This window comes from Panthera tigris, chromosome C2 (assembly GCF_018350195.1).
Source record: "Panthera tigris isolate Pti1 chromosome C2, P.tigris_Pti1_mat1.1, whole genome shotgun sequence".
NCBI lineage: Eukaryota > Metazoa > Chordata > Mammalia > Carnivora > Felidae > Panthera > Panthera tigris.
Genome location: NC_056668.1, coordinates 135,732,628 through 135,756,884, shown reverse-complemented (window position 1 = coordinate 135,756,884; position 24,257 = coordinate 135,732,628). Strand labels below are relative to the sequence as shown.

General features: G+C 37.7%; 2 protein-coding genes across 5 annotated transcripts; one reads left to right on the top strand and one right to left on the bottom strand.

The window, feature by feature from the left end:
* Positions 1 to 6,771: 6,771 nt before the first annotated feature.
* LOC102962324 (cytochrome c oxidase assembly protein COX18, mitochondrial-like) lies at positions 6,772 to 9,874 on the bottom strand. The gene is given in 3 exon segments (XM_042998361.1): positions 6,772 to 6,983; positions 6,985 to 7,977; positions 9,623 to 9,874. Coding segments are annotated over 3 exon segments (1,350 nt in total). The 3' UTR covers positions 6,772 to 6,878.
* On the top strand, positions 9,281 to 23,538 carry SGO1 (shugoshin 1). Of its 4 annotated transcripts, none has more exons than XM_015544439.2 (8): positions 9,281 to 9,604; positions 11,689 to 11,837; positions 11,921 to 12,117; positions 16,213 to 16,286; positions 17,919 to 17,977; positions 18,939 to 19,751; positions 21,778 to 21,967; positions 22,188 to 23,538. In XM_015544439.2, the coding sequence occupies exons 2-8, from the start codon at positions 11,696 to 11,698 to the stop codon at positions 22,288 to 22,290; spliced, it is 1,578 nt and encodes a 525-aa protein (XP_015399925.1). In that variant the 5' UTR covers positions 9,281 to 9,604; positions 11,689 to 11,695; the 3' UTR covers positions 22,291 to 23,538. The 4 variants fall into 4 exon arrangements, with proteins under 4 accessions (XP_015399925.1, XP_042812383.1, XP_042812384.1 ...); XM_042956449.1 differs by having other exon boundaries at positions 9,281 to 9,720; XM_042956450.1 differs by lacking the exon at positions 9,281 to 9,604 and adding an exon at positions 9,729 to 10,330.
* Positions 23,539 to 24,257: the final 719 nt, after the last annotated feature.

Below are 24,257 nucleotides of genomic sequence, written 5' to 3'. Positions count from 1 at the left end.
CCATGGATTTTTACAAGTATAACAACATTAATGAAAACAAAAATCAAGAAGCTCTAGATAATTCTAACCAATCATTATCCCATTAAACATATTTTAAGAAGGTAGAATTTGCATATGTGACAAAGTAAAGGGATAGAAAAATATTTTCCAAACAGAAACCAAATGAAGTAGCTATACTTAATTCAGACAAAATAGACTGTAAGCAAAAACTATAACAAGAGATAAAAAGGTCATTATATAATGGAAAGATGTCAATTCATTAAGAGGACATAATACTTGTAAATATACACATATCCAATATTGGAATACCTAAATATATTCAGCAAATACTAATACATTAAAGGGAACAATAGGCAACAATACAAAAATAGGAGGGGAATTTAATGCCACACTTTCAACAAAAGATAATAATCCAGATAGAAAAATCAAGGAAACATGGGACTTCAACCACACTTTAGACCAGATGGACCTAATAGACGTATACAGAACATTCTATCCAATAGCATAACACTCATTCTTCTCAAGCACATATGGAACATTCTCCAGAATAGATCATTTCTTAGATCACATATCAAGTCTTAGCAAATTTACAAAGACTGAAGTCATACCCTGTATCTTCTCCAACCACAATGGTATGAAACTAGAAATCACTAATAGGAGGAAAACTGGAAAATTCACAAATATGTAAAAATTAAGCAACGCACTCCTAAACAACCAATGGGTCAAAAATGAACTCAAAAGGGAAATCAGGGCACCTGGCTGGCTCAGTTGGTAGAGCATGTGACCTTTGATATTGGTATTGTAAATCAGAGTCCCATGTTGGGTGTAAAGATTACTTAAAAATAGAAAAAAAAATTTTTTTTAAAAAAAGGAGATCAAAAAACATCTTGAAACACACAATAATGGAAATACAACATACCAAAATTTATGGGACTCAACAAAAGCAGTGCTAAGAGGAAAGTTTGTGGCAATAAATGTCTGCATTTTAAAAAGGGAAGGAGCGCCTGAGTTGCTCAGTCGGTTAAGTGACCAACTCTTGATTTCAGCCCGGGGCATGATCTTATGCTTCGTGGGTTTGAGCCACATCAGGCTCCATGCTGACAGGATGGAGCGTGCTTGGGATCCTCTCTCTACCTCCCTTTCTACCTCTACCCTGCTCATGCTCTCCCTCTCTCAAAAATAAATAAATAAAACTTAAAAAAAATTGTAAAAGGGGAAGAAAAGAAGAAAGATCTTAAAGAATTAACTTTACACATTGTGGAGTCATAGTGAGCTAGTTTGATTCATCATGAAAAGAAGAAAGATCTTAAATAATTAACTTTACACATCAAGGACCTAGAAAAAGAAGAACTAAGCCACTCTGAAATGTACAAAAGTTATCTATACTTCTACTCTGGTGATATTTTGTCTCTTTGGTGGATCAGACACCCCAAGCTCAGCCATTTCTATTCTTCAAGGCCCTATAAAACAGACTCAATCTAAAGTTTGATCATTCTCAAAATGAGAAGGGACAAGGTACCTTCCAAAGTCAGAACCTTCAAGACCTTGCTGAAGGCCAGCTACATAATTTGTGTGGGCCAATGCAAAATGAAAATGTGTGAGGCCCTTCTTCAAAATGCAAGACAAATGTGCCAGGAAAGATACAAAAATATAAAGTTTTTCCCTTTCTTCCATATCTCTCTCAATTCATCATTGTGTTTTATTCATCTGACATTTAAAGTCATTCTCAGTAAAAGCAAATTTTAAATTTCAAACATTAGCATGAATTGTACCATTCATCTTTATATCATACAATGCTAGTTTTAGATGCAAACATTTAACTTGAATGTGCACAATCACCAAAATCACATCATTCATATCTCAGAGCTCTTGCATGCATATGTATTTCATTCTTACCAGAACAGTAGAAAAGCTGCACAAGACTCACTGAACTGTTTTTAGTTCTTTAAATGTGCACATTCTACCAACATTTTCTACCTTCCACTAATGAGATGGACTGAAAAGAAAAAGAATTTTGGCTTGTCCTATCTTTTTCCTTCTATATCATCATTTTTAGTGTAAGTTGTTAGAAAGTAGTAATGTTCTTCAGTCATGTTTCATAGACACCATTGTCATTCTGTGTTCAATACAGCTTACAGGTTAATAACAAAACCTCAAAAGACAATGAACAGGACTAGATCTGTAATGGGCATACTACAGTTCTCTACTAAAACACAATTTTTCTGTCTGTAGCCACTCTATTTTTACCAAAGACAATTTTGGTAACACTGATTTGTTTGTGAAAAAGGTCTAGTCTCATTAAATTTGGCCTGGTTATTTACACAAGTGCAGCAAGAACAGTGATTTTATGCATGTTTTAAAATATGATATTTCAGTTAAAGATTTGCTAATATCCAAGGGGCTTCATTGGCTCCATATAATTAACTTTAGTTATTCTTAAAACTGATAAGAAGCAATCTCAGATTACGTTTTTAAAAGTCTCTTTCGGCTAAGAAGCATGAAAGTTCAGTGAGACCCAAAGTGAATATAGAAGTTCAAAGATAAAATCGTTAAGAATTTCAAACAAAGAAATAGCCAAGAAATAACCCCACTATAATATGGTTAATTAATCTTTGACAAAGGAGTCAAGAATATGCAATGGGAAAAAAAAAAGTCTCTTCAACAAATGATGTTAGGAAAAGTGGACAGCTATATTCAAAAGAATGAAAACTGGACCACTTTCTTACACCATACACAAATATAAGCTAAAATTGATTAAGGATCTAGGGGCACCTGGGTGGCTCAGTTGGTTAAGCGTCTGACTTCGGCTCAGGTCATGATCTCACAGTCTGTGAGTTCGAGCCCCACATTGGGCTCTGTGCTGACAGGTCAGAGCCTGGAGCCTGCTTCGGATTCTGTGTCTCCCTCTCTCTCTGTCTCTCCCCAACTCACACTCTCTCTCAAAAATAAATAAAACTTCAAAAAAGATTTTTTTTATTTATTATTATTGTTTTTTTTAATTTTTTAAAATAAATAAAATAAAATTGATTAAGGACCTAAACATGAGACCTGAAACCATAAAAATCCTACAAGAGAACATAGGCAATAATTTCTCTGACAGGAGCCGTAGCAACAGGGGTGCCTGTATGGCTTAGTTGGTTGAGTGTCCAACTCTTGATTTCAGCTCAGGTCATGATCTCACAGTTAGTGCGTTCAACCCCTCATTGGGCTCTGCACTGATAGTGCGCAGCCTGCTTGGGATTCTCTCTCTATGCCCCTCACCCATGCTCTCTCTCTCTCTCTCTCAAAACAAATAAAATTAAAAAAAAAAAAGTCCCCACTCCTTCTTTCCCTCCCCCATGGCTCCAACCTAAATCATCTCCCCACCCAAACCCCAAGCTCCCTGAAATTCCCTTGGAATCATTTTTTAAAAATTTGGATAGGTCTCCGGAGGCAAGGAAAAGAAAAGCAAAAATATACTATTGGGACTACATCAAAATACAAAGCTTCTGCACAGTGAAGGAAACAGTCAACAAAACTAAAAGCTTACTGAATGGGACAAGATATTTACAAATGGCATATCAGATAAAGGGTTACTATCCAAAATATATAAAGAACTTATACAATTCAATACCAAAATAAGAATAAGAATAATAACACAATTAAACCATGGGCAGAAGGCATGAATAGACATTTCTCCAAAGACACACAGATGGTCAACAAACACAATAAAAAAATGTTCAACATCATTCATTATCAGGGAAGTAAAAATCAAAACCACAATGAGATATCACCTTATACCTGTCAGAGAGCTAATGTCTAAAACTCAAGAAACAACAAGTCTTGGCAAGGATGTGGAGAGGGGCACCTGGGTGGCTCAGTTGGTTAAGCATCTGACTTCGGTTCGGGCCATGATCTTACGATTCATGGGTTCCAGCCCAACGTCAGGCTCTGTGCTGACAGCTCAGAGCCTGGAGCCTGCTTCAAATTCTGTGTCTCCCTGTCTCTCTGCTCCTCCCCCACTTGTTCTCTGTCTCTGTCTCTGTCTCTCTCAAAAATAAATAAAAGCATTAAAAAAAAGAAAAAGGATGTGGAGAAAATGGAACCCCTGTGCACTGTTAGTGGGAAGGCAAACTGGCGTAGCCACTGTGGAAAACAGTATAGAGATTCCTCAAAAAATTAAAAATAGAACTACCATATGATCCAGTAAGTCCCCAAGAATACAAAAACACTTATTTGAAAAGATATATGCATCCCCATGATTATTGCAGCATTATTTACAACAGCCAAATTATGGAAGCAATCCAAGTGTCCATCTATAGATGAATGGATAAAGAAGACGTGTGTGTGTGTGTGTATGTGTGTGTGTGTGTGTAATATTACTCAGCCATGAGCAAAGAATGAAATCTTGCCATCTGCATCAACATGGGAGGATCTAGAGAGTGTAATGCTAAGTGAAATAAGCCAGTCAGAGAAAGACAAATACCATATGATTTCACTCCTATGTGGAATTTAAGAAACAAAACAAACAAACAAAACAAACAAAGAAAAAGAGAAACCAAGAAACAGACTCTACACTATAGAGAGCGAACTGATGGTTGCCAGAGGGGAGGTGGGTGGGGATATGGGTGAAATGAGTGAAGGGGATTAAGAGTACATTTACCCAGCTCCTGGGTGGCTCAGTCGGTTAAAAGTCTGACTTCTGCTCAGGTCATGATCTTGCGGTTTGGGAGTCTGAGTCCCCATTGGGCTCTCTAGGCTGTCAGCACACAGCCCACTTCAGATCCTCTGTCCCCTGCTCTCTCTGCCCTCCCCACCTCCAAAGCTGGCATATGCACACACACTCACTCTTTCTCAAAAAAAAAAATTAAAAAAAAAAAGTATGCTTATTATGATGAGCCCTAAGTAATATATAGAATTGTTCAATTGCCATACTTATACCCAAAACTAATATAACACCGTATGTTAACTATACTAGAATTAAAAATGTTTTTTAATTGTTAAGAATTTCAAGATGACAGCAGAGCACTATACCAGGATGAAGGCCTACTGAGCATGGAGCCCCAAGTATAAAGTGTGTCACAGAAGCCATTTAGTGGGCATCCTGATGACGATATGGCAATTGGGGCAGCAAGAGACACAAATGGACACACAAAGTGCGCGTTATCTCATTTGTTCACGTGCCTGTTCCATTGTCTCATCAGACTTCACTTACAAGTCACAAGTGCAAAAACAAATTATTAAGCACTTCAAGATGGCAAAAGCAGAGCATTAAACCGAGTGCAAGGCCTTTCTGAGCATAGGTCGCGTGTTCATGAAGCAGCCCTGCTCTCACTTTCCAATTCATACCCTCTGGCCTCAAGCAATAAGAAAATTTTAAAAATCTCTAACCCTTTTTTCTTCTCTTTAATCTTCTCCAATGACTGTCAAACGTATTCATAAATATCCCAACCACAATTAGTTTTATCATCTTTTCAATTCAAACAAGCAAACAACTGGATCCACAACTTATATTACCTGTTATTGTTTCCTATATTAAACATCTACCATAGTTTAAACCCTTTGGGTACTTAATCCTTCCAAGTAAAGAAGTTTATAAAATCACCTCTGTAAGAGGCAGTTAGTTGCCCTTCCAGTTTTCTTCCTTTGACTAAACAAACAATGCTTAAGATTTTCCACTTTGGGCTGTAGCAGTACTTAGTGCTGTATTCTATTCTAGACTTCTTCAGCCTAGAATGTACCCATTTTGTATTCTTTCAGAGGAGGGTTGAAAGGCAACATCCCCTACCATATTAGGTACTTTCTTCCATGGACTACTCTACTGCATGTATCTCCAGTCCATTCTTTTTTTTAATTTTTTTTTTAACGTTTATTTATTTTTGAGACAGAGAGAGACAGAGCATGAATGGGAGCGGGGCAGAGAGAGAGGGAGACACAGAATGGGCAGCAGGCTCCACGCTCCGAGCCATCAGCCCAGAGCCAGACGCGGGGCTCAAACTCACAGACCACGAGATCGTGACCTGAGCAGAAGTTGGACGCTTGCGACTGAGCCACCCAGGCGCCCCTAGTCCATTCTTATCTCAAGTCACATATTAACTCATAATCCATTAGAATATGTGTTCTATTAGAATAACAATTCTCAACCAGGAATTACCAGAAAGCCGTAGGGTGGATGAAGGGAGTCATCAGAAAAGGCCCCCATGTTGTGAGTCCTAGGATTTTTCTGAAAAGAAAACTAGAGCTTTAATAGATGTACAAATGGGTCTATGATCCTCCACACCTCAAAAATTTTAAGAATCACCTCACTGGATTCTCTTACTTGATAAAACTTCAAAGTATGAGATTGGTCAGTATAATCTGGCATCATTCAGCATCTAACCCTGTTTTCCAAAGTTCTGGCACCTCTAGGAAATTATAATTTTATAAACAGAACTGGACACTTTGATTCACTTTTGTATTTTTAGGATGCAATTAAACATACATTTCTAGCACTTAAAAGATTTGTCAAATATATTTGGATTATAATTTAACCCACAGTACTTCACACAATTCATGATTTTATTTTTTTTTATTTTTATTTTTTGTTTTTTAACGTTTATTTATTTTTGAGACAGAGAGAGACAGAGCATGAACGGGGAGGGTCAGAGAGAGAGGGAGACACAGAATCTGAAAGAGGCTCCAGGCTCTGAGCGGTCAGCACAGAGCCCGACGCAGGGCTCGAACTCAGGGACCGCGAGATCGTGACCGGAGCCGAAGTCAGACGCTTAACCGACTGAGCCACCCAGGCGCCCCCACAATTCATGATTTTAAATAAAGACAAATTAAATCACATCTGAATTTCTAAACCTAAATATTAGATAGTGACACTTGGAATTGTTCCAAAATTCCTGGAAAGCATGTCATTCTCTTGAAATAAACTTAGCATAAAAGGCGGCAAAGAGGTCCTTACAAGGCGTGTCTGAATCTGACTTGGTCAACGGTATTTGGCAAAGTTGGCAAAAACCTAGGAGAATGCAACAACAAATTCTGTGAAAGGCCCATGAATCTGGAACATAAGCAGTAGACGACAATTGATGAAGGTAGTGTTGCAGCAATTGGAATCATCAACACTGATACCACACGAACAAAGCACGTAATATACATCTGAAAATGAGTCATTCCAATTTTTTGCAGAGCAAAAATCTCCATTATTAATAAACTGATGACACCAACAGAGATAAGCAGAATCCAAGAGGAATCCAGTGCAGTGAGGTCAGGAAACCACAGGACCCCACTAGTAGGTAACTGTTCCTGAATAGAAAAACCTACATCTGAATGTGTTGCCCCTGTGCTAAAATTCCAAAGAGCAACAGACATGAAGATCCACATTGGAAACCGAATCCAGACCAACACAGTGGCTTTGAGAGGGTGGCAGTTATCCCGAACATACAGCTCTGAAACAAGCCTCCCCGTATTCTTTAGGTAAGTTGGCCTGGCAACTCTTTTGGACCACCTCAACTGATCTGCACTAACTGCACCTTCTTGGTTAAGATGCCTTGCAATGCTTTTTATCTCTGGCTGCAAATTTTCCACCTTGGCCAGGACGTAGTGCCAGTAAGCGTGCGGTAGTAGGGGCGGGGGAGGGGGGTGTAGACCACGCCCAGCAGGACCTCGGTGGTTAGGACAACACGGGACCACTAGGGCAGACCTGTGGCAGTGTGCGTGCGGAGTAGCACCTGCTCTGCGTCTGTACCAGTGCTGATGTGGCCAGGTCCTCGCCCCAGCTGCCAGGGACGTGGCCACTGCCGGAGCCAACTGCCAAGACTGACGCCGCCAACCCACACCCGCAGAGCAGAGTGATTCATGGCACCGTGGACGTTGGCACAAGAGGCAGGCCCCTGGCCCCAAGTTGCAGTGCAGCCACCTACCGCCAAAGCCGGCAAAACATGTCTGGGTTGACCTTTCTTCTTGATGCTTCTGCACCTGTAAGCCACACTGCCCAGAGTAGAAAACTAAGCACTAGTGGAAGTGATGTGGCTCATAACACCTGCAGACCAAGTTGTTGGCTAAAGACAGATATTCTCATCTCTTCCACTCAAGCCAGAAAGGCGTGAGGTGAGGATTAGACAAGGGAAGGAGGTAAATGTTATCTAAAAAAAAAAAAAAAAAAATTCTTTATGATGAGCTGAATATCTAAATTGAAAACAATTGCTTAGGTTTCATTTACTTATTCTTTTATTGTCCCAATGAATATTTACTAACTGCAAATTGCTAATTAGAGGCTGAATATTCAACTATAAGCAGGCATGTATAGTTCTACCCTTATGCAAGTTGAACAAATAGGCAATGAATGACAAGTCAATGCCACAAGGGGTACCAAAGGAAAAGTGCATGCATAGCACTAAGGATGTACAAATCGGACTATTAAGGAGGCTTTGGGAACAGATAAGGCTTTCTGGAAGAATTCACCTCTACAATGACCTGCGGCATGAGTAAGACTAACTGGTCTCAGAAAGAAGAAAGACTGTTCTTGACCAACAAAACAGCATGGGCAAAAGCAGCAAGATGAATTACAAGGAAATGAAAGAAAATTCAGAAGAGGTGGAACATAGAACCATGGGGTTCTTCAATGACCAAATACCTTTAGGAGTTTGAACTCTATCTTAAATGCAGTGAGGAGCTATTTAAGAGTTTCATATTCAATCATATTTGCTTTGTCAAACCATCATTCTATGAATAACATAAGGGAGTGGAGTCCGCGATCAGAGTAGGTACTGGTACAGTTCACAGTTAAGATTAGGTATTTGGCTGGATTGGGGTATGGAAAATAGTGGGGTTTGGACGTGAAAAATACCTAAAAGGTAGAATTGACAGGACTCAGTGATTGACGGGACGTGGAAAGGCTAAGGGAGAATAAAATATCAATAAAGAAAATTTCCCAGACTTCTGGATCAGTAGCTTTACGTGTGCTAGTGCCATTTCCCGAGGGTTAAAGCGCCAGAGGTAGCCAGACAAAGAACCCGGGGCTGAATATTTCAGATATCTGCAACTTCCCTAATCCTGTTCATCCAAAATTTGTTTCCTATTTTGGTTTTAATGTCCCCTACAAGATGCCTCTGTGCAGCCGGCCGACCGCTTCGGCGGGCAGACAATCAAGGAAATTCTTCTCACAAGAGGGAGCCCTCGAGTGCAATCCCAAAGACGGGAAACTGTAAGACTAAAGAAACAGGAAGCTTTTGAACGCCCTAAAATACCCACCCTTAGAGATATCGCAGCCGATCCAACCCGAAAAGCCAATGACTCTGGGCAGAAACATACCGACAGATCAAGGCGCTCCCTAATGACTCCGCCCCCTCGGGAGGGGGCACGGTAGATACCCGGATGTGGATGCTCGGTGTGAGTCACGTGACGCAGCCCGGTGAGGCGGGACTCCTGGCAGCGCAGTCGCCTCACGTGACCTCCTGCCAGTCAGCCAATGGGTGAGCGCGGCGGCGAATTTCGAATGTGGTGGCGTTAGCCGGCGGGCGACTGGGGACGGGGCCTAGACCTGGAGGGGCCGAAGCACAGGCTACGCCGGCCAGACAGCTTCGCGAAACCTTGGAATGTAAGGAGGAGGGCGACAGCTGCGGCAGAAGTGGTGGCCAAGGTACTGTTTTGGACGTACCTGTGGGAGGAAGATCTCCCGGCCCTCTTCCGGCAACACCCCCCGCCCCCGACTTTCCTCGAGCCCCTCCGTGAAAGAGAAAGCCGCGGGTTTTCCAGGTGTGGAACTGGGGTGTCGTGGTCCCTGTTCGTCTGCCCTCAGGGGTCTCTCTGTCGTTCTAAGTTCGGTGGCCAAAAGCTCGGGCTGTGGAGTCGGTTTGACCCCGACACTTTCTCTGTTCGTCCACTCGACATGCGCTTCCTGAGGCTCCATTTTCCTCTTGTTAAGTAAATGGGGACACGAACCCCCTGCCTTGCAGAATTTTGTAGATTCCGTGATCTGTAAAAGCATTAGTAGTTAAAGCCCGGCTTGACGTGAGGGCACACAAACTGGCAGCTGTTCTTTGTGCAGCCCTATACCCTTGACGTCCTGTTTTGCTTCTTCGGTTTGCCTGGAGAAGCTAGCACTGGTCGGTGTCGTACCTGGCTGCCTCAGCAGCAGGAATGATGGAAGCATTATGACGGAGATCAGATAGATATTGCAGGTTCTTCTGAATCCAGACGCCTTACCCGAATGCTCTAGAGACTGACCCTTCCCGCCCTGTGACCTGTTTGCATTCGTTCTCTCCACCACACCCCCCTGTACTTCGGCCTAGATAGGAAACTTCTTATACGGCAGTTTTCTTTCGTGATTTTAAGTTAATTAAAGGGAATAACGAAAATATTTTAGGTACGTTGTTAAACTAACTTGATCAGTTGCTTAATCTGGGTGACTTGTCAAACATCTCCTGTTCGAACTTTGAAAACTCCCATTGTGATACGCTGTTTTTATACAGCCCACTTAACATTAGTGCTTTAAAAAAAAAGAGTTGTGTTAGCTCTACTGGAAACATCCCAGTATGTGTTGTATCTACATTGTCAAAGAGAAAATAACAAATGAGTTCTACATTGAACACCCCCAGACAGTGCATAGAGGAAAATAAATATGGGCTGGAGAAAATACTCAAGAAAACGTAAGGTTCAGCAAAATTATTTGACTAGCTTAGAGCAGATGAAGGTATCTTTTGTAGTGAAAATTGTAAGTATGGTTGTAGGAAACAGGAATTATTTCTTGCAATTTTGTGATCTGCAAAGTGCAATCTAGGGTAAAAGATGTTCATGAAAAGTAGTTCGATACGCTTAGTAGCAGAATATTTAAGCAAATCTGATTTGCAGCGTTGAAGGATTTAAATATATTTATGTGTTAATATATTCAGTAGCATATTTCACTGTCACTGCTCGTTTTACTACTTTCAACTGTATGTAGAACAACTGTTATTTAATGTCTTGTTTGCTGTTCTCATGATTTACTAAGAGCTAACAGAGCTGAGTTTTAAAAATAACTTTGAGAAAACTGGCATGTTGCTCTGCCTCAGTTCCTGCTCTCTCTAGTTCTAGAATTGTTATAATAACCTATTAAGATTGTATATAGTGCTACATAGTTTCAACCTCTGAGGATTACCTTGACTGTCTTGGGAGTGTGTGCAAATCTTAAGTATTGGGTTAAAAGAGTGTGGAAGAATAACTCTTGATTAATTCTATCCAATGACCTAATGTGATAAATTAATAATGTAGAGAAGAACTGGAAAACAAAGCCCACATACAAGATTACCTCTGAACTAATGCTGGAAGTCTAGTGAACACTAAATGCGGGTCATAAACATTGTCTGTAGGAAACATAAATAATAATAACATCAAAATATAACATTAAGTATTTCCCATAATGCCTGGTACATAGCAAGCCCCCAGTGGGTATTTGTTAAGGAATAAATAAGTGGCATATTACAGAGTCTTTGGGTTGAAATGCATATTTATTAATTTTCCCTGTAAAGTACCTGAGGAGGATAACATTATGCCAAAATGTTAATGAGGTTTAAAAGCTGCAAAATCTAAGTTATTACCAGGTTAGCCAGCTTCTTTAAGCTGATTCAACAGTTACTAAGTCTATTTAATCCATTCTTTATGAACAACCTGTGTTTTCCATCTTGTTTTATATTTGATATTATCTCTTAGAAAAATTAAATACTTTTTACTGTTTTAAATTCCTAGGCAGAAGATGGCCAAGGAAAGGTGCCTTAAAAAGTCCTTTCAAGATAGTCTTGAAGACATAAAGAAACGAATGAAAGAGAAAAGGAGTAAAAATTTGGCAGAGATCGGCAAACGAAAGTCTTTTATACCTGCGCCATGCCAAATAATCAGTAAGAGATTTTCATGTTGTCCTTTTGCTTCGCTTTTTAAGCTTATATTTAATACATAATAAAAAAAATTTATCCTCTTTCAGCCAACACTTCTACACTGTTAAAAAACTACCAAGACAACAACAGAATGTTAGCTTTAGCTTTGGAAAATGAAAAATCCAAAGTGAGAGAAGCCCAAGATATCATCTTACAACTGAGAAAAGAATGTTACTACCTCACATGTCAGCTACATGCATTGAAAGAAAAACTGGCTTCACAACAAACCGGAGAAACTACTCAGGTATTTTCATTACAAACGTTGAATTTCTTAGGAAAAAATGTGAAATCAGTGAATTGGTAATTTAGATCAATTATGTTATATAAATTCATTACTGACCGATAGCTCTGTTATTAGTGAATTGATCAAAACATACATGATTGAGGCTTGTGCTTGTATAACTTGGTTCTGAAAGCAGGTAGCAAGACAAGGTACAGAAGAAAGAGTTTAGCCTTTTGCACTGCTGGTCCTTTCAACCGTTCAGCTAAGTGAATCAAATATAGGGCAACTCAGCTAAAGGTCTAAAAGTGATAGTTGAAGCGGACTAGTCCAAAAGTTTTAATCAGTGCTATAAATCTTAGCTTTTCTATGTAGCTGTGTTATACCTAGTGAAGTCTTATAAGAACTGCCTTAATTTGGGAGAGGGGGCATTTAAGTGTTTTTTGGAGAGTCCTTTTTACCTACTAGTTGGTTAAATAAGGAAAGGTATACATTAATTCCCAAACAAGAACTATCCTAAACATTTTGCTGTTTATATTTTACTCTTATTCTGTTGTATTCAAGGTTACATGGAAGGGTCAGCCAAAATATAACAGATGTGGAGAAAGCTTGATATTCTTTGTGTCCCACTGCACATTGATCCCAAGAAGAGAGAAATGATGAGCCAGGTTCTCCTTTCCTCTTCCCAGGAAAACTACTTGGGGCAGAGAGAGAGAAAGCAGTGGTGCATGTCAGGTGTTGACAGAAACAAGTTTACTTTTTTCCTGGGCGGCCATCTGTTTGCTGTGCCAGTGAAGACAGTTGTGTTGGCACTTAGGCCAGGAAACCAGAGAAGAAAGCCAGACCATAGCGATTAGGGGAAGGGTAAAGACTCGGGAAGGGAATTAAAGTCACCTCTCCACTGACAGCAAGAGTCAGTGATGAAAGTGATTCCATATTTTTTCTGTGTATGATATACAGAATGTACATACACATACATATATGCAATATATACATATACGGTATAGCAGAGAATTGGCTATAAAAGATTTAATATAATTTTCCTTTATGTGAGGGTTAGATTATTTAAAACTTTTGGGTTTTTTGGGATTTTTTCCCCTTCAGAATATAATCTTTCCTAATTTTTTTTCTTTTCCTTGTTCAGTCAACTAGTAAGAAAAAAAAAAAATCCCTCCAAAGACATTTGAATGTTCCTTTTCCCTTTCCAAAGTTTTTGGTGAAATCATATATAAATAGTGAGAAATGAATACCCAATGAGACAATCACAAAAACAATGGGGGAAAAAATCTGTCATTGCAGGCCTTTTGACATTTATCAATGCTTTCTGAGTATTTATTAAAACATATTATTAGCTGGGGCGCCTGAGTGGCTCAGTCAGTCAAGCATCTGACTCTTGGTTTCAGCTCAGGTCATGATCTCTCAGTTTGTGGGATCGAGCCCCATGTCGGGCTCTGCACTGACAGTGGGTAGCCAGCATGGGATTCTCTCTCTCTCTCTCTCTCTCTCTCTCTCCCCCTCTCCCTCTCCCTCTCCCTCTCCCCCCCCACCCCGCCTCCCTCCCTCTCCCTCTCTCCTTCTGTCTTACTCTGAAAATAAATAAAGAAACTTAAAAAAAACAAAAACATTAGTTGCTGGGCAAAAGTGTTCTTAGCATTTAAAACATCAGAGTTTGTTTTCTGCCATACATTTGCTACATGTGTCACCCCTCAACCATCATTCTATACTTGTGCTTACATGTTTATCAAGTCAATCGATCAGTAATGGAGAAACTTAAAATGCTTTAATAAGAAGAATGGGTTTTTTTTGCCTACCACTAGTTAACTTGGTTTATAAGGATTAATCATAAAGTAATTTCTAATAGCCTTTTGTTTCCTAAATTTTATCATAGATCTTTTTAGTAACTTGTTACTAAATTATATTATTCTGTAGTTAAATATTCTCCTTTATTTACCTTCAGTAATACCACTACTTAAATTTAGAACATGAGCTATACTGAAAATAAATTTAAAACTTTTAACAGGATTAAATTTCTAGTTGTTTTGTTTCTCTTGAACAGTTTTAATCTATCATAACATCAGCATATTATGTGTGCATCAAATTTCAAGAAACAACTGAACTGAATTAGAGTGACTTCGAAGGAATCAGTCCAGAACTCTTACCTTCCTAATACAAATCTACAAATCTGCCCGTATCTGCAGTGTGTTCTCTGTCTTCCCTCCTGTCACAGTGGGAGAAGTGTCTCTGCTCCTATCAAAGGCCAAGCCTTTCCCTGTGCATCACATTCCCCTTTTCTCTTGCCCTCAAGCACTTTGGTCCTGAAAGTTTGCACTCTTTCAACACGGATCTGCCTCTTGACTGACTCATTCTAGCTGTCATACAGATGTGCTTTAGCATCTTTTGCCTTAAGAGGAAAAGAAAATAAATGAAACCTCTCCTGATTTCATATCCCTCTACCTCCTCATTTCTCTGCTTCCCTTCACAGCAGAACTTTAGCAGAGACAAACAGTGCACTTACCGTTCTCACCTCCTCAGCTTCTATTTACATTTGAACTCCCTCTTATCTGGCTTTTATCCCCATCATTCTATGGTCACTGTGCCAAGGTCCCCACAACTCCCATATTACCAAATTTAGTGGCCATCTCTCGTTCTTCTTGACCTTTATGTAGTAACATACTTTATAATCTCCTAGCTTTCCTACTACCATACTCTCGTAGTTGTCCTGCCTTCCTGACTGTTACATGTCTGTCTCGTTTGCTCACTACTTCTTTAGTTTCAAATGTCAATTGTCCTAGATCCATCTTATCTTACCCCCTTCCCATGCTTTAAATACTCTCTGCTGGGGACTTCCAAATTTATAGCTCAATACACACACACACACACACACACACACACACACACACACACGACGACTACTTGATTTATCCACTGAAATATTTATAAAGGATCTTAAACATTTTTTTTAACGTTTATTTAGTTTTGAGAGACAGAGCATGAGCAGGAAAGGGGCAGAGAGAGTGGGAGACACAGAACCTGAAACAAGCTCCAGGCTCTGAGCTGTCAGCACAGAGCCCAACGCGGGGCTCAAACTCATGAACTGCAAGATCATGACCTTAGGTGAAGTCGGATGCTTAACCGACTGAGTCACCCAGGCGCCCCAAGGATCTCAAACATTTTGTACAAAGTACAACTCTATTTTCCCTCTCCCAAAGATATTGTGTACTTCTGCCTTGTCTGTCCGTCTTACTCATCTCATAAAACAACCTACCATTTGCTCAAGTCCAAACCAAAGAGGCTTCCCTCTCCCTCACTGTCCCCACTTCCACGCCGATTCAATCTCAGCATCTTTGTTCTCTCAACACCGTCTGCTGGGCTTCACCTCTGTAGCTATGGGACTCGAGTCCTAGCTGATACACGTCTTGCTAGATTTACTACAATGACTTCCTAACTCCTCCTTCTCTTGGCCCCTTTCAATCCATGTTCCACATAGTGGTCAGACTGATCTTTTTAAAACTTAAATCATTTCACTTCCCTGCTTAACGATTAAGTAACTTCGTATCACACTTGGACTAAAATCCAAACTCCTGACTCCCAAGGCGCCGTGTTACCTGGTCTCTGAGTACACATCCCCTCCTGTTCTCACTATGAGAGAATTCATATATGTCCAGCCACAGTGGCCTTTCTTTTCTAAACACAGCAAAGCTTTTCCTACATCATGACTTTTGTATTTGTTGTTTCCACCACTTTTTCTTTCCCTCCTCTTTTCAGTGGCTGGCTCCTTTGCATTCTTTAGATTTCAGATGAAGGTCTAAGGGAACCTCCAACCTCAATCACTCTCTGTCACTTCAACTCTGAGTATTTCCTTCATAGCACTTTATCACTATCTGAAATTATTTATGTATCTCTTTCCTTTCATTTAAAATTTTCCTCTCTCTACACTAGAATGTAAGCTTTAAGAGAGTTGGACTTAAATATATTTTTTAGCTGCTAGAGACTTGGTTCCTAGAACAGGGCCTGGCACCATAGTAGACTGTTGGTACATTTTTATTGTTGAATAAATGAATGTTTTGTTATGAATATTTCAGTTGTACCAGTGTTTTCTTTGTTTTCATATATTAACAGAACCAGGAAGTATGTCCCTCTGGAATGGCCACCAGTAGTGACAACTCCGGGGATTTATTTGTGAAGGATTTACCGTTGGTATCAAATTCATTATTATGATTACTAATGTCAAAAAAGATTTAATTCTCTGACACATTTATGAAAGAAAATTTGCATCGTATTGATTCTTGTGTTTGGAGTCTGATGTTTCTCTACTAAAAATGCATTTTAAAAAATTTGATATGTTGATATTCTGTTACATGTAGCTAAGCCAAAACTTTCTTATATTTACCTTTTTGATGTTAGGATTAAGCTAGCTATTTAAATATAATTGAATTCCTTCAGTTATATTTTTGTGATATCATGTTTTTATTCTAAGAAGGATTGTTTATTCAAATGACGGTATTTTGCCAGTGCTACAAATAGTCTGGTTTAGAAATGAAATATAATAAAACATCACATTTAGCACAGCTATCACCCTGTCTTGCTAATCCAATTCATTCCTAAATACAGTCAGACCCCATATACCCTCTTCCCCTTCTCTTGGATCAAGTACACTTTGTTTATGAATTATTGAGATATAATTACATACAGTGAAGTGTGCAGATCTTAATTATACAGTTCAATGAGTTTGACTAATGTATACACCTGTGGAACCAAAATCTCAATTATGATATAGAGCACTGCTGTCCCTCTAGCTGGGCTTTCTCAGTTTCAGCATTATTGACATTTTAGGCCAGATCATTCTTTGTTGTGGAGGGCTATCCTAAGCATTTTGGGATATTTAGCAGCATCCTTGGCCTCTACCACTAAATGCCAATGCCACTTCCTTCCCCCAGTTAAGACAACCAAAAATGTCTCCAGACAGTGCCATGTATCTGCTGAGGGGATATGATTATCCCCAATTAAGAACTGCTATAAACCATCACCTCATATCCCTTTCAAGTCTACGCCCTTCTCTTCACAAAAGTAATCACAAAGACAGTTTCTGCCCCCATATTTTTAATCACGAATAGTTTAAAATCTGTTGAACTGTAACACCTGACAAAATATTTATGTAATGGTCAAAAAGTAAAATGGGGTAATTGAATTTTTATAAGAGTCCTGAAATTGTTATTAATGAGTTACCATAACTCTATTACCTAAACCTGTATTTAAAATTTGATGTCTAGAGGGAAAATTCTTTATAGGAAATAAAGAATAAAATTATAATTAGAATGAAACAGCCAGTAATAGTATTAAAGCATAAAGAAAATTGTTTCATGAGCTACAAGGGGACAAGATTTTTAAAGAAAATAAATAGTATTAACTTCAGAGGGGTCAGTAGTTAGGCACCATAAAAACCTGTGCTACAAAAAAAAAAAAAAAAAAATCACAGGTCAGCTAATGATGAAGTAGGCTGCTAAAGAGTTGAGTAATCAAATTGCATTTCTGTAATATATAAGTCAGTTTTGATTGGCTGTTTCTCCAGGTAAATGGAATTACGAGTTATGGCATGTCATCAGGAGTAAGTGTCCAAATAGATAAGGTAGTTCCTCCAGTGGAGTTGAATGTCACTTATAACAAACGAGGCTCCATATAATCAGCAGAAAGGTTTTTTGTTTTCTTTGATGCTTAGCAGATTTAGAATAGGATTATGAAATGATACTAAGAGAAAAACTTAAGAAAATCTTAAATTTCTTTTTGTTACATAATTCTTAAATAAATTTCTGTTTTTCTTTGGCTAGACAAGTTCCTCTTCAGGAAGCTCACCTTCCAGGACAAGGAGAATCATTCCAAATAGAAGGTAATTCAAGTGAAAATGTAAAAATATTAAGGGCAAGATGAGATCTTTAAGAACAAGTAACATAATTAAATTTCTCTAATTTTTTTTTTTAACTTTTTAAGTATGCTCATCTGGCATTCTTCTGCTCAAAGCAAATCTGTTTATTTTACACAGAATATAACAGTTTAAAAATATATCTTTATTTTGTTATCAGCTATCAGCTATAACTGGCTGCAGTTTACTGAGCCCTACTATTTGCCAAGCTGTGTTAGCCATTTTACATTATCTCACTTAACCCTCACAACAACCTTAGAATATAGGTACAGTTGGTCCCATTTTATATATACTCAAAGAAGTAAAGTATCACACAAAAAGTAGCCCAAAAGGTAAGAGCTAGCATTTAACTGAAAGCCGACCTCCAAAGCTATGCCATTCTTTCCATTTCTAAATTGGCGTGTCCCTGTTCTCAATGCTTTGAAGAAGGGATGGCATTTGAATAAGCAGAACCTTTCCCTTAAAATGCTTACTATATTTCTTACCTGAAAGGCTTTGTAATTATCGCAGTTTTACTGGGATTTCAAAGAACATCTTAGCTCCCACTTTCTCAGTGTACTGGTCTTACTTTACTTTACTTTAGAATATGAGGTTCTCTCCCACTGAATCCTATACACATAGATACATATAGCCAACTACTTTTTCTTTAAACCTTTAAACTAAGGACAAAGAAAAACCCCAGTTAGAACATGTTTGGACGTTATGTAAGATTCTTTCACAAGTCAGATAGAACCCATCGATTGATCATTGCCAAATAAATTAGATGGTAGTACTAAGTTCCCCAGATTTTTATTTGCTTATAGCAAATGCGCAACTACAAACTGACCTTTCATTTATTTCATTTTTAATTTTGAGTTCTAAGATTACTGAATTTAAAATTTCCATAAAGTTAAACTATTTTTTTCTCATTTATCTTTTAAATTCTCAGAGCAAATACCTATTTCTCAAGACAGACTGGGATTTGATTTGAATTCAGATGACGATAAATCTACTGATAATGTCTTACCTAGAACTGTATCTGTCCGTCGCAGTTTAAAGAAACATTTTAATAATCTATGTCAGTTCAATACCTTGGATGATTTTGAAATCAGTCATTTCTCAGAGCAGTCCTTTGAATTGGAAAGAATTAGATGTGTAGACCCAGTAGTAAATATGCACTTACCTGAAAACGTGGAACAAAATGTTTGTCAATGGAATAATGATCAAATTAACTTATCACCAAAGCTGATTGACCCAGAAAGATCCACTAAAACAAAAGAAGACATCTTAGAGTATAAACCTGAACATACTAAAAATAAGCGCAGAGGTGCACAAGGAAGAAAAGGAGAAGAGAAAAGAAAAGGTAACAGAAGGAAAAAATCAAAATCTGTATCAAAGTATAAAGCGAGCAAAAGTGAAAATAAAAAAACTGTCTCCAAAGAAAAATTGGATGAATCTGTCACTTCCAGTGATGCCTACAATTTTAATTTGGAAGAGGGAATTCATCTCACTCCTTTCCGACAAAAAATTAACAATGATTCTAACAGAGGAGAAAACACCAGTGAACCTGAATTGAGCGTCTGTGAATCAAGTGGTTCAGGAGATGACTCTGATGACCTCTATTTGCCCACTTGCAAGTACAGTCAAGGTCTCTCCAGTGAACCAGCTGGGAGCCCAGTCAGCAGGCCGAGACCTAAAAGAGCGCTAAAACACAGGGCTGAAAAAGAGATAGAGGGCACTAAGCTTATAAAAACTCCTATCAGTAAGTGATCTACTTGTTCGCCTGCATTTTTAATGTTTATAATAAATGATCACTCCTGATGCTTATAGGCTATACTTACCATCTGTTTCTCTGGGGGAGGTTAGAGACTTGCCATCTGTCTCTTTGGGGGTAGTTACAGTCTGATTAAACAATGGCGGGTTGGGGGTGGAAATCACAATTGTATGGCTATGACCTACTTTAAGCTAATTTAAATCTTCTTTAAGAACAATACTACTTGTTATGGAGAAAGTATTTTTAACTTCAGTAAATGAAGACTTCCAAAGTAAGAAAAACTTTTTGGTGGAGTTAGGTTAAATTAAAATATCTTTTATACACTCACCTGACACAGGTCTTTGAAAATGAAATCAAATTTGAATCCGGTGACCTATCATTTTAATGGCTTTGCTTCATATTCAGTTTGACAGGAACCGCGATTTTAAATTGATTCGTTCTAGTTAGTGAAAGGTGGCCAAACACTAAGCCAAACTTTTCCCTCAGTTATTGGGCTTAGTATTTTTTTGTAAGACATTTGTAAGACATCTAAAAACTGTGGCTTAGAAAATCTTGCTTTTATAGATCAAAAGTAGCATGGTTCAATAGTTGATAACAGCCTGCATCTGCCCACAAAGATTCTCATCTGGGAAATTGTTATTGTGGTAAAACTAATATATGTGGTCAGGTTGTAGCATTCCCAAAACATCTGATCCTCAGGATAACTTTATAAAGTGCAGGTGTAAAACAAAATAATAAATAAATAAAGTGTAGGTATCAACATCCTTATATTGTTTATAAGAAAACTGAAAGCCTAAAAAATTTAAATGACTTCCCAAAGTTAGGCAGTGGTAGTATGCAACCATGTTTTGTTTTTTTAAATATGCTATAATAATGTTAATGTAAATCAAGATTGGCAAAATGTTGATAATTACTGAAGCTGGGTAACTGGGGGTTCATTATATTGTTGTCTCCATATTTGTGTATACTTGAAATTTTACATAATAAGTTTTTAAAAGAAAAAAATTACACTCTAAGATAGTATTACTCAGAATTTTATCCCCAGATCATCAGCATCACCATTACCTTGAAACTTCTTAAAAATTCAGAATCTCAGGCCATACCCTTGAATCAGAATCTGCATCTTTTTCACAAGTTCCCTGGGGGATTTGTAGATACATTAATTTTGAGAAGCAATATTCCAGAATATAGCAAGTGAGTAGATGTTGCTTAACCATATTTTCCAAACTAAACGTTGGAATAATTAGTACAGTGCAATATGTGTAAGTGGAGACAAAAAAGACAGTATTTGAAACCTAGATAACTCTGGAGAGCATGGTTGCTAAAAATAGTCATTTTACAGTTATAATTTCGTTTGTATTGGAAAAACAACTTGCTTTTTAGAGCCGTTTGAAGAATTGTCTTGCAGTGTTCTTTGTGTGCTGGGTACCTGACACCCAATATAGATCTAGCTCCAAAGTAGAATAACTTGAATGTTTATGATAGGAAAAACATTGGTAACTTTTTAACATACTAGCTTTACCAGAGGGAATCCCCTTCCTGCTGGTTTACACAGAGACTATGATGTAGCATTCTCATTTATTTAATAAAGTGAGTTTACATAGCTTTTTTAAGACTATAGGAAGCCACTTGATAAATTATGGTTATGAAAAAGATGGAGGCCTTGATGATTCTACAAAGCAAGATGGAACTAAAATGAAATTCTGTGATTTAACGTAATTCATTATGCCCAAGCTATCCTAGAAGAATTTTAATTTTTTTAAGGAATTTAAGTCTTAGGAAAAAAAAAAGAATTTTAAGTCTTAGTAACCTGTTGTATTAGCTCTTCACATCTATAGTAATTGATATTTCAGTGTTATCTGGGATGGAAAAATGATGAATGGGTTAAAAAAATCTATATAATACAATGCTGGATTTGTATATGTTTAGGATCTGTAATTGCATATGATTTTAGTTCCTGCTTTGTTTTTTTTTTTTAATTTGGAACCATATTCAGTAAAAGTTGTCTTCGTAGGTGCACTACCTAAAACTCACCGCTCACCTCATTTTAGCCTGAAGGATATCACCAATGCTCCCTTGTATCCTGTATTGAAAGTCAGAAAACTTTCTCTTTCTCCAAAAAAGAATAAAGAAAGCCCAGCAGTGTCTCTGCCAAAGCGTAGGTGCACAGTCAGTATGAACTATAAGGAACCCACACTCATTTCGTAAGTATTTGTGGGAACCCACTTCTAATGATAAATGTCGGGGGTGAGGGGAGTAAGGTTTGGAGCTTTGTTCAAGAGTCTTATTTGAAATATCAAATTTTGATTAAAAACTGAAGTGGGAATATTAACACTGGCATATGTCACAATAACTTTATATTGAAGGGTAAGATGGTGCTGGGATGCTTATAATTATTCCTAAGAGTTCTTTTTATCCTTCTAGGAAACTGAGAAGAGGAGACCCTTTTACAGATTTGTGTTTCTTGAATTCTCCTATTTTCAAACAGAAAAAGGATCCCAGACGCAGTTCTAAAAAAAAAGTATGAAGCAAATACAGTGAAGTGTTTTTTTGGATGCTATTTAAATTCATCCTACTACACCTCCTATCTCTCCAAGAGAGAATCTGTAAGATAGTCCACAAAAGGGTTGAACTATTGCCATGGAATATTCTTTGACTGAACCCTAGATCATGAAAATGTCTTCAAAACTATACTTCAAATGTGATGCTTTTTTCTCATACCACTAATAAATTTGGTTTATTTTTTCTTTTAAATAAAAATAACCGGACATAAGCCCAATTTCTTAAACTGCCTAAAACTTTTAATTTTACTCAAAATGTATCTTCTGCGAAAGTAAAATGTGAGATAATGAACTGATGGTTGCTTAGGTTCTGGGACTAGGCAAGTGACTAGCTCTAAATACCAAGCTGCCTAGGTGTATACTGTTCAGTGACACCTCAGCAAATTATGTTTGGACTTTCAGGATAGTTCCTTAGTTAGTCGTTACCATAGTAGGGTCAGTACAGATATAGAACATTTCCATTGCTATAGAAAGTGATTGCACTATTGGGCAATTTGAAATTTGGTGTTTTTACACTTTTAATATTTCTGTATTCTTACTGTTTATCCCTAGACTGTTAAGAATCGTTTTGTATGTTAACATTTTACGTGAATGTTATATTGTACATACCTTTTTGCAACTGACGTTTACTTAACTCACCAATGTTTTTGAGATTTATCCATGTTGGCAGATGTAGATTATTTTCATCGTACAGTTATATAAATAAACTAGACTTACTATTTTGAGAGATAATTTGCTTCCACTATTTCCATTATTACAAATTAGTGCTGCGGTGAATATTCTGCATTCTTGCACACATGTGAATAAGTTTCCATGGAGTGGATACCTAGAAGGGGAGCTGCTCTCTAAAGTGGTTGTACCAATTCTCCTGACACAAGGAGTGTTATCACTCTCCTAAGAGCAATTTGTAAGTTCTAGTTTCCCCACACAGTATCACTTGGCATTATTGGACATAAAATTACCTAAGCCAATGAATGTCAAATGGCTTTTCTTTGTTTTAATTACTTATGAGATATTATCTCATTGAGTTAATTACTTGTGAGAATTCAAATATTGGTCACTCATTCCTTCTATGAATTATTGTATATTTTGCCCACTTTTCAACTAGAGTGTCTTTTTCTTAATAGAATAGGGCTCTTTATATATTCTAGATAGTATTCCTTGTCTTTATTTACATGGGCTATAGCTTTCTTTTTCTACTTTATTTTTACCTTATGTTTTTTGACGTTGAAGAATTTTAAATATTAATATCCTCTGTCACCTTTTTGCTTAAAATTTTTCTCTAAAATTTGTTTTGCTTTTTCACTTAAGTCTTTAACTGTGTAGCATTTTGTGGAATGGGGATCTGATTTTATTTTCCATGAGAATAGCCCATTGCCTTAGCACTATTCATTGACTAATCTATCTTTTCCCCACTGATGAATACCACTCTCTTTGTCACACACCGAAATTTCTTTCTATTGGTTTATTTGTCTAGCTATGGGCTGGGTACTGTATAATCACTTTTTTTTTTTTTTTTTTTTTTTGGTTTGGCGGTAAAATATAGTATCATTTTGATCATTTTTAAGTGTATAGTTCATGTACATTCACATTGCTGTGCAATCATCACTGTTACCCGTCTCCAGAACTTTTTCATCATCCCAAACTGAAACTCCGTATTCATTAAATAACTACCCATTTACTCCACCCCACCCCATCTCTTAGTAACCACTATTCTACTTTATGGCTCTATGAAATTGACTGTTCCAGGTACCTCATATAAATGAGTATATACAGTATTTCCCCTTTTGTATCTGGCTTATTTAACATAATGTTTTATCCATGCCATAGCATGTTTCATACATGTCCACACATACCAGAATTTCATTCCTTTTTAAGCCTCAGTAGTATTCCATTGGATATATGTACCACATTTTGTTTATCAATGGGCATT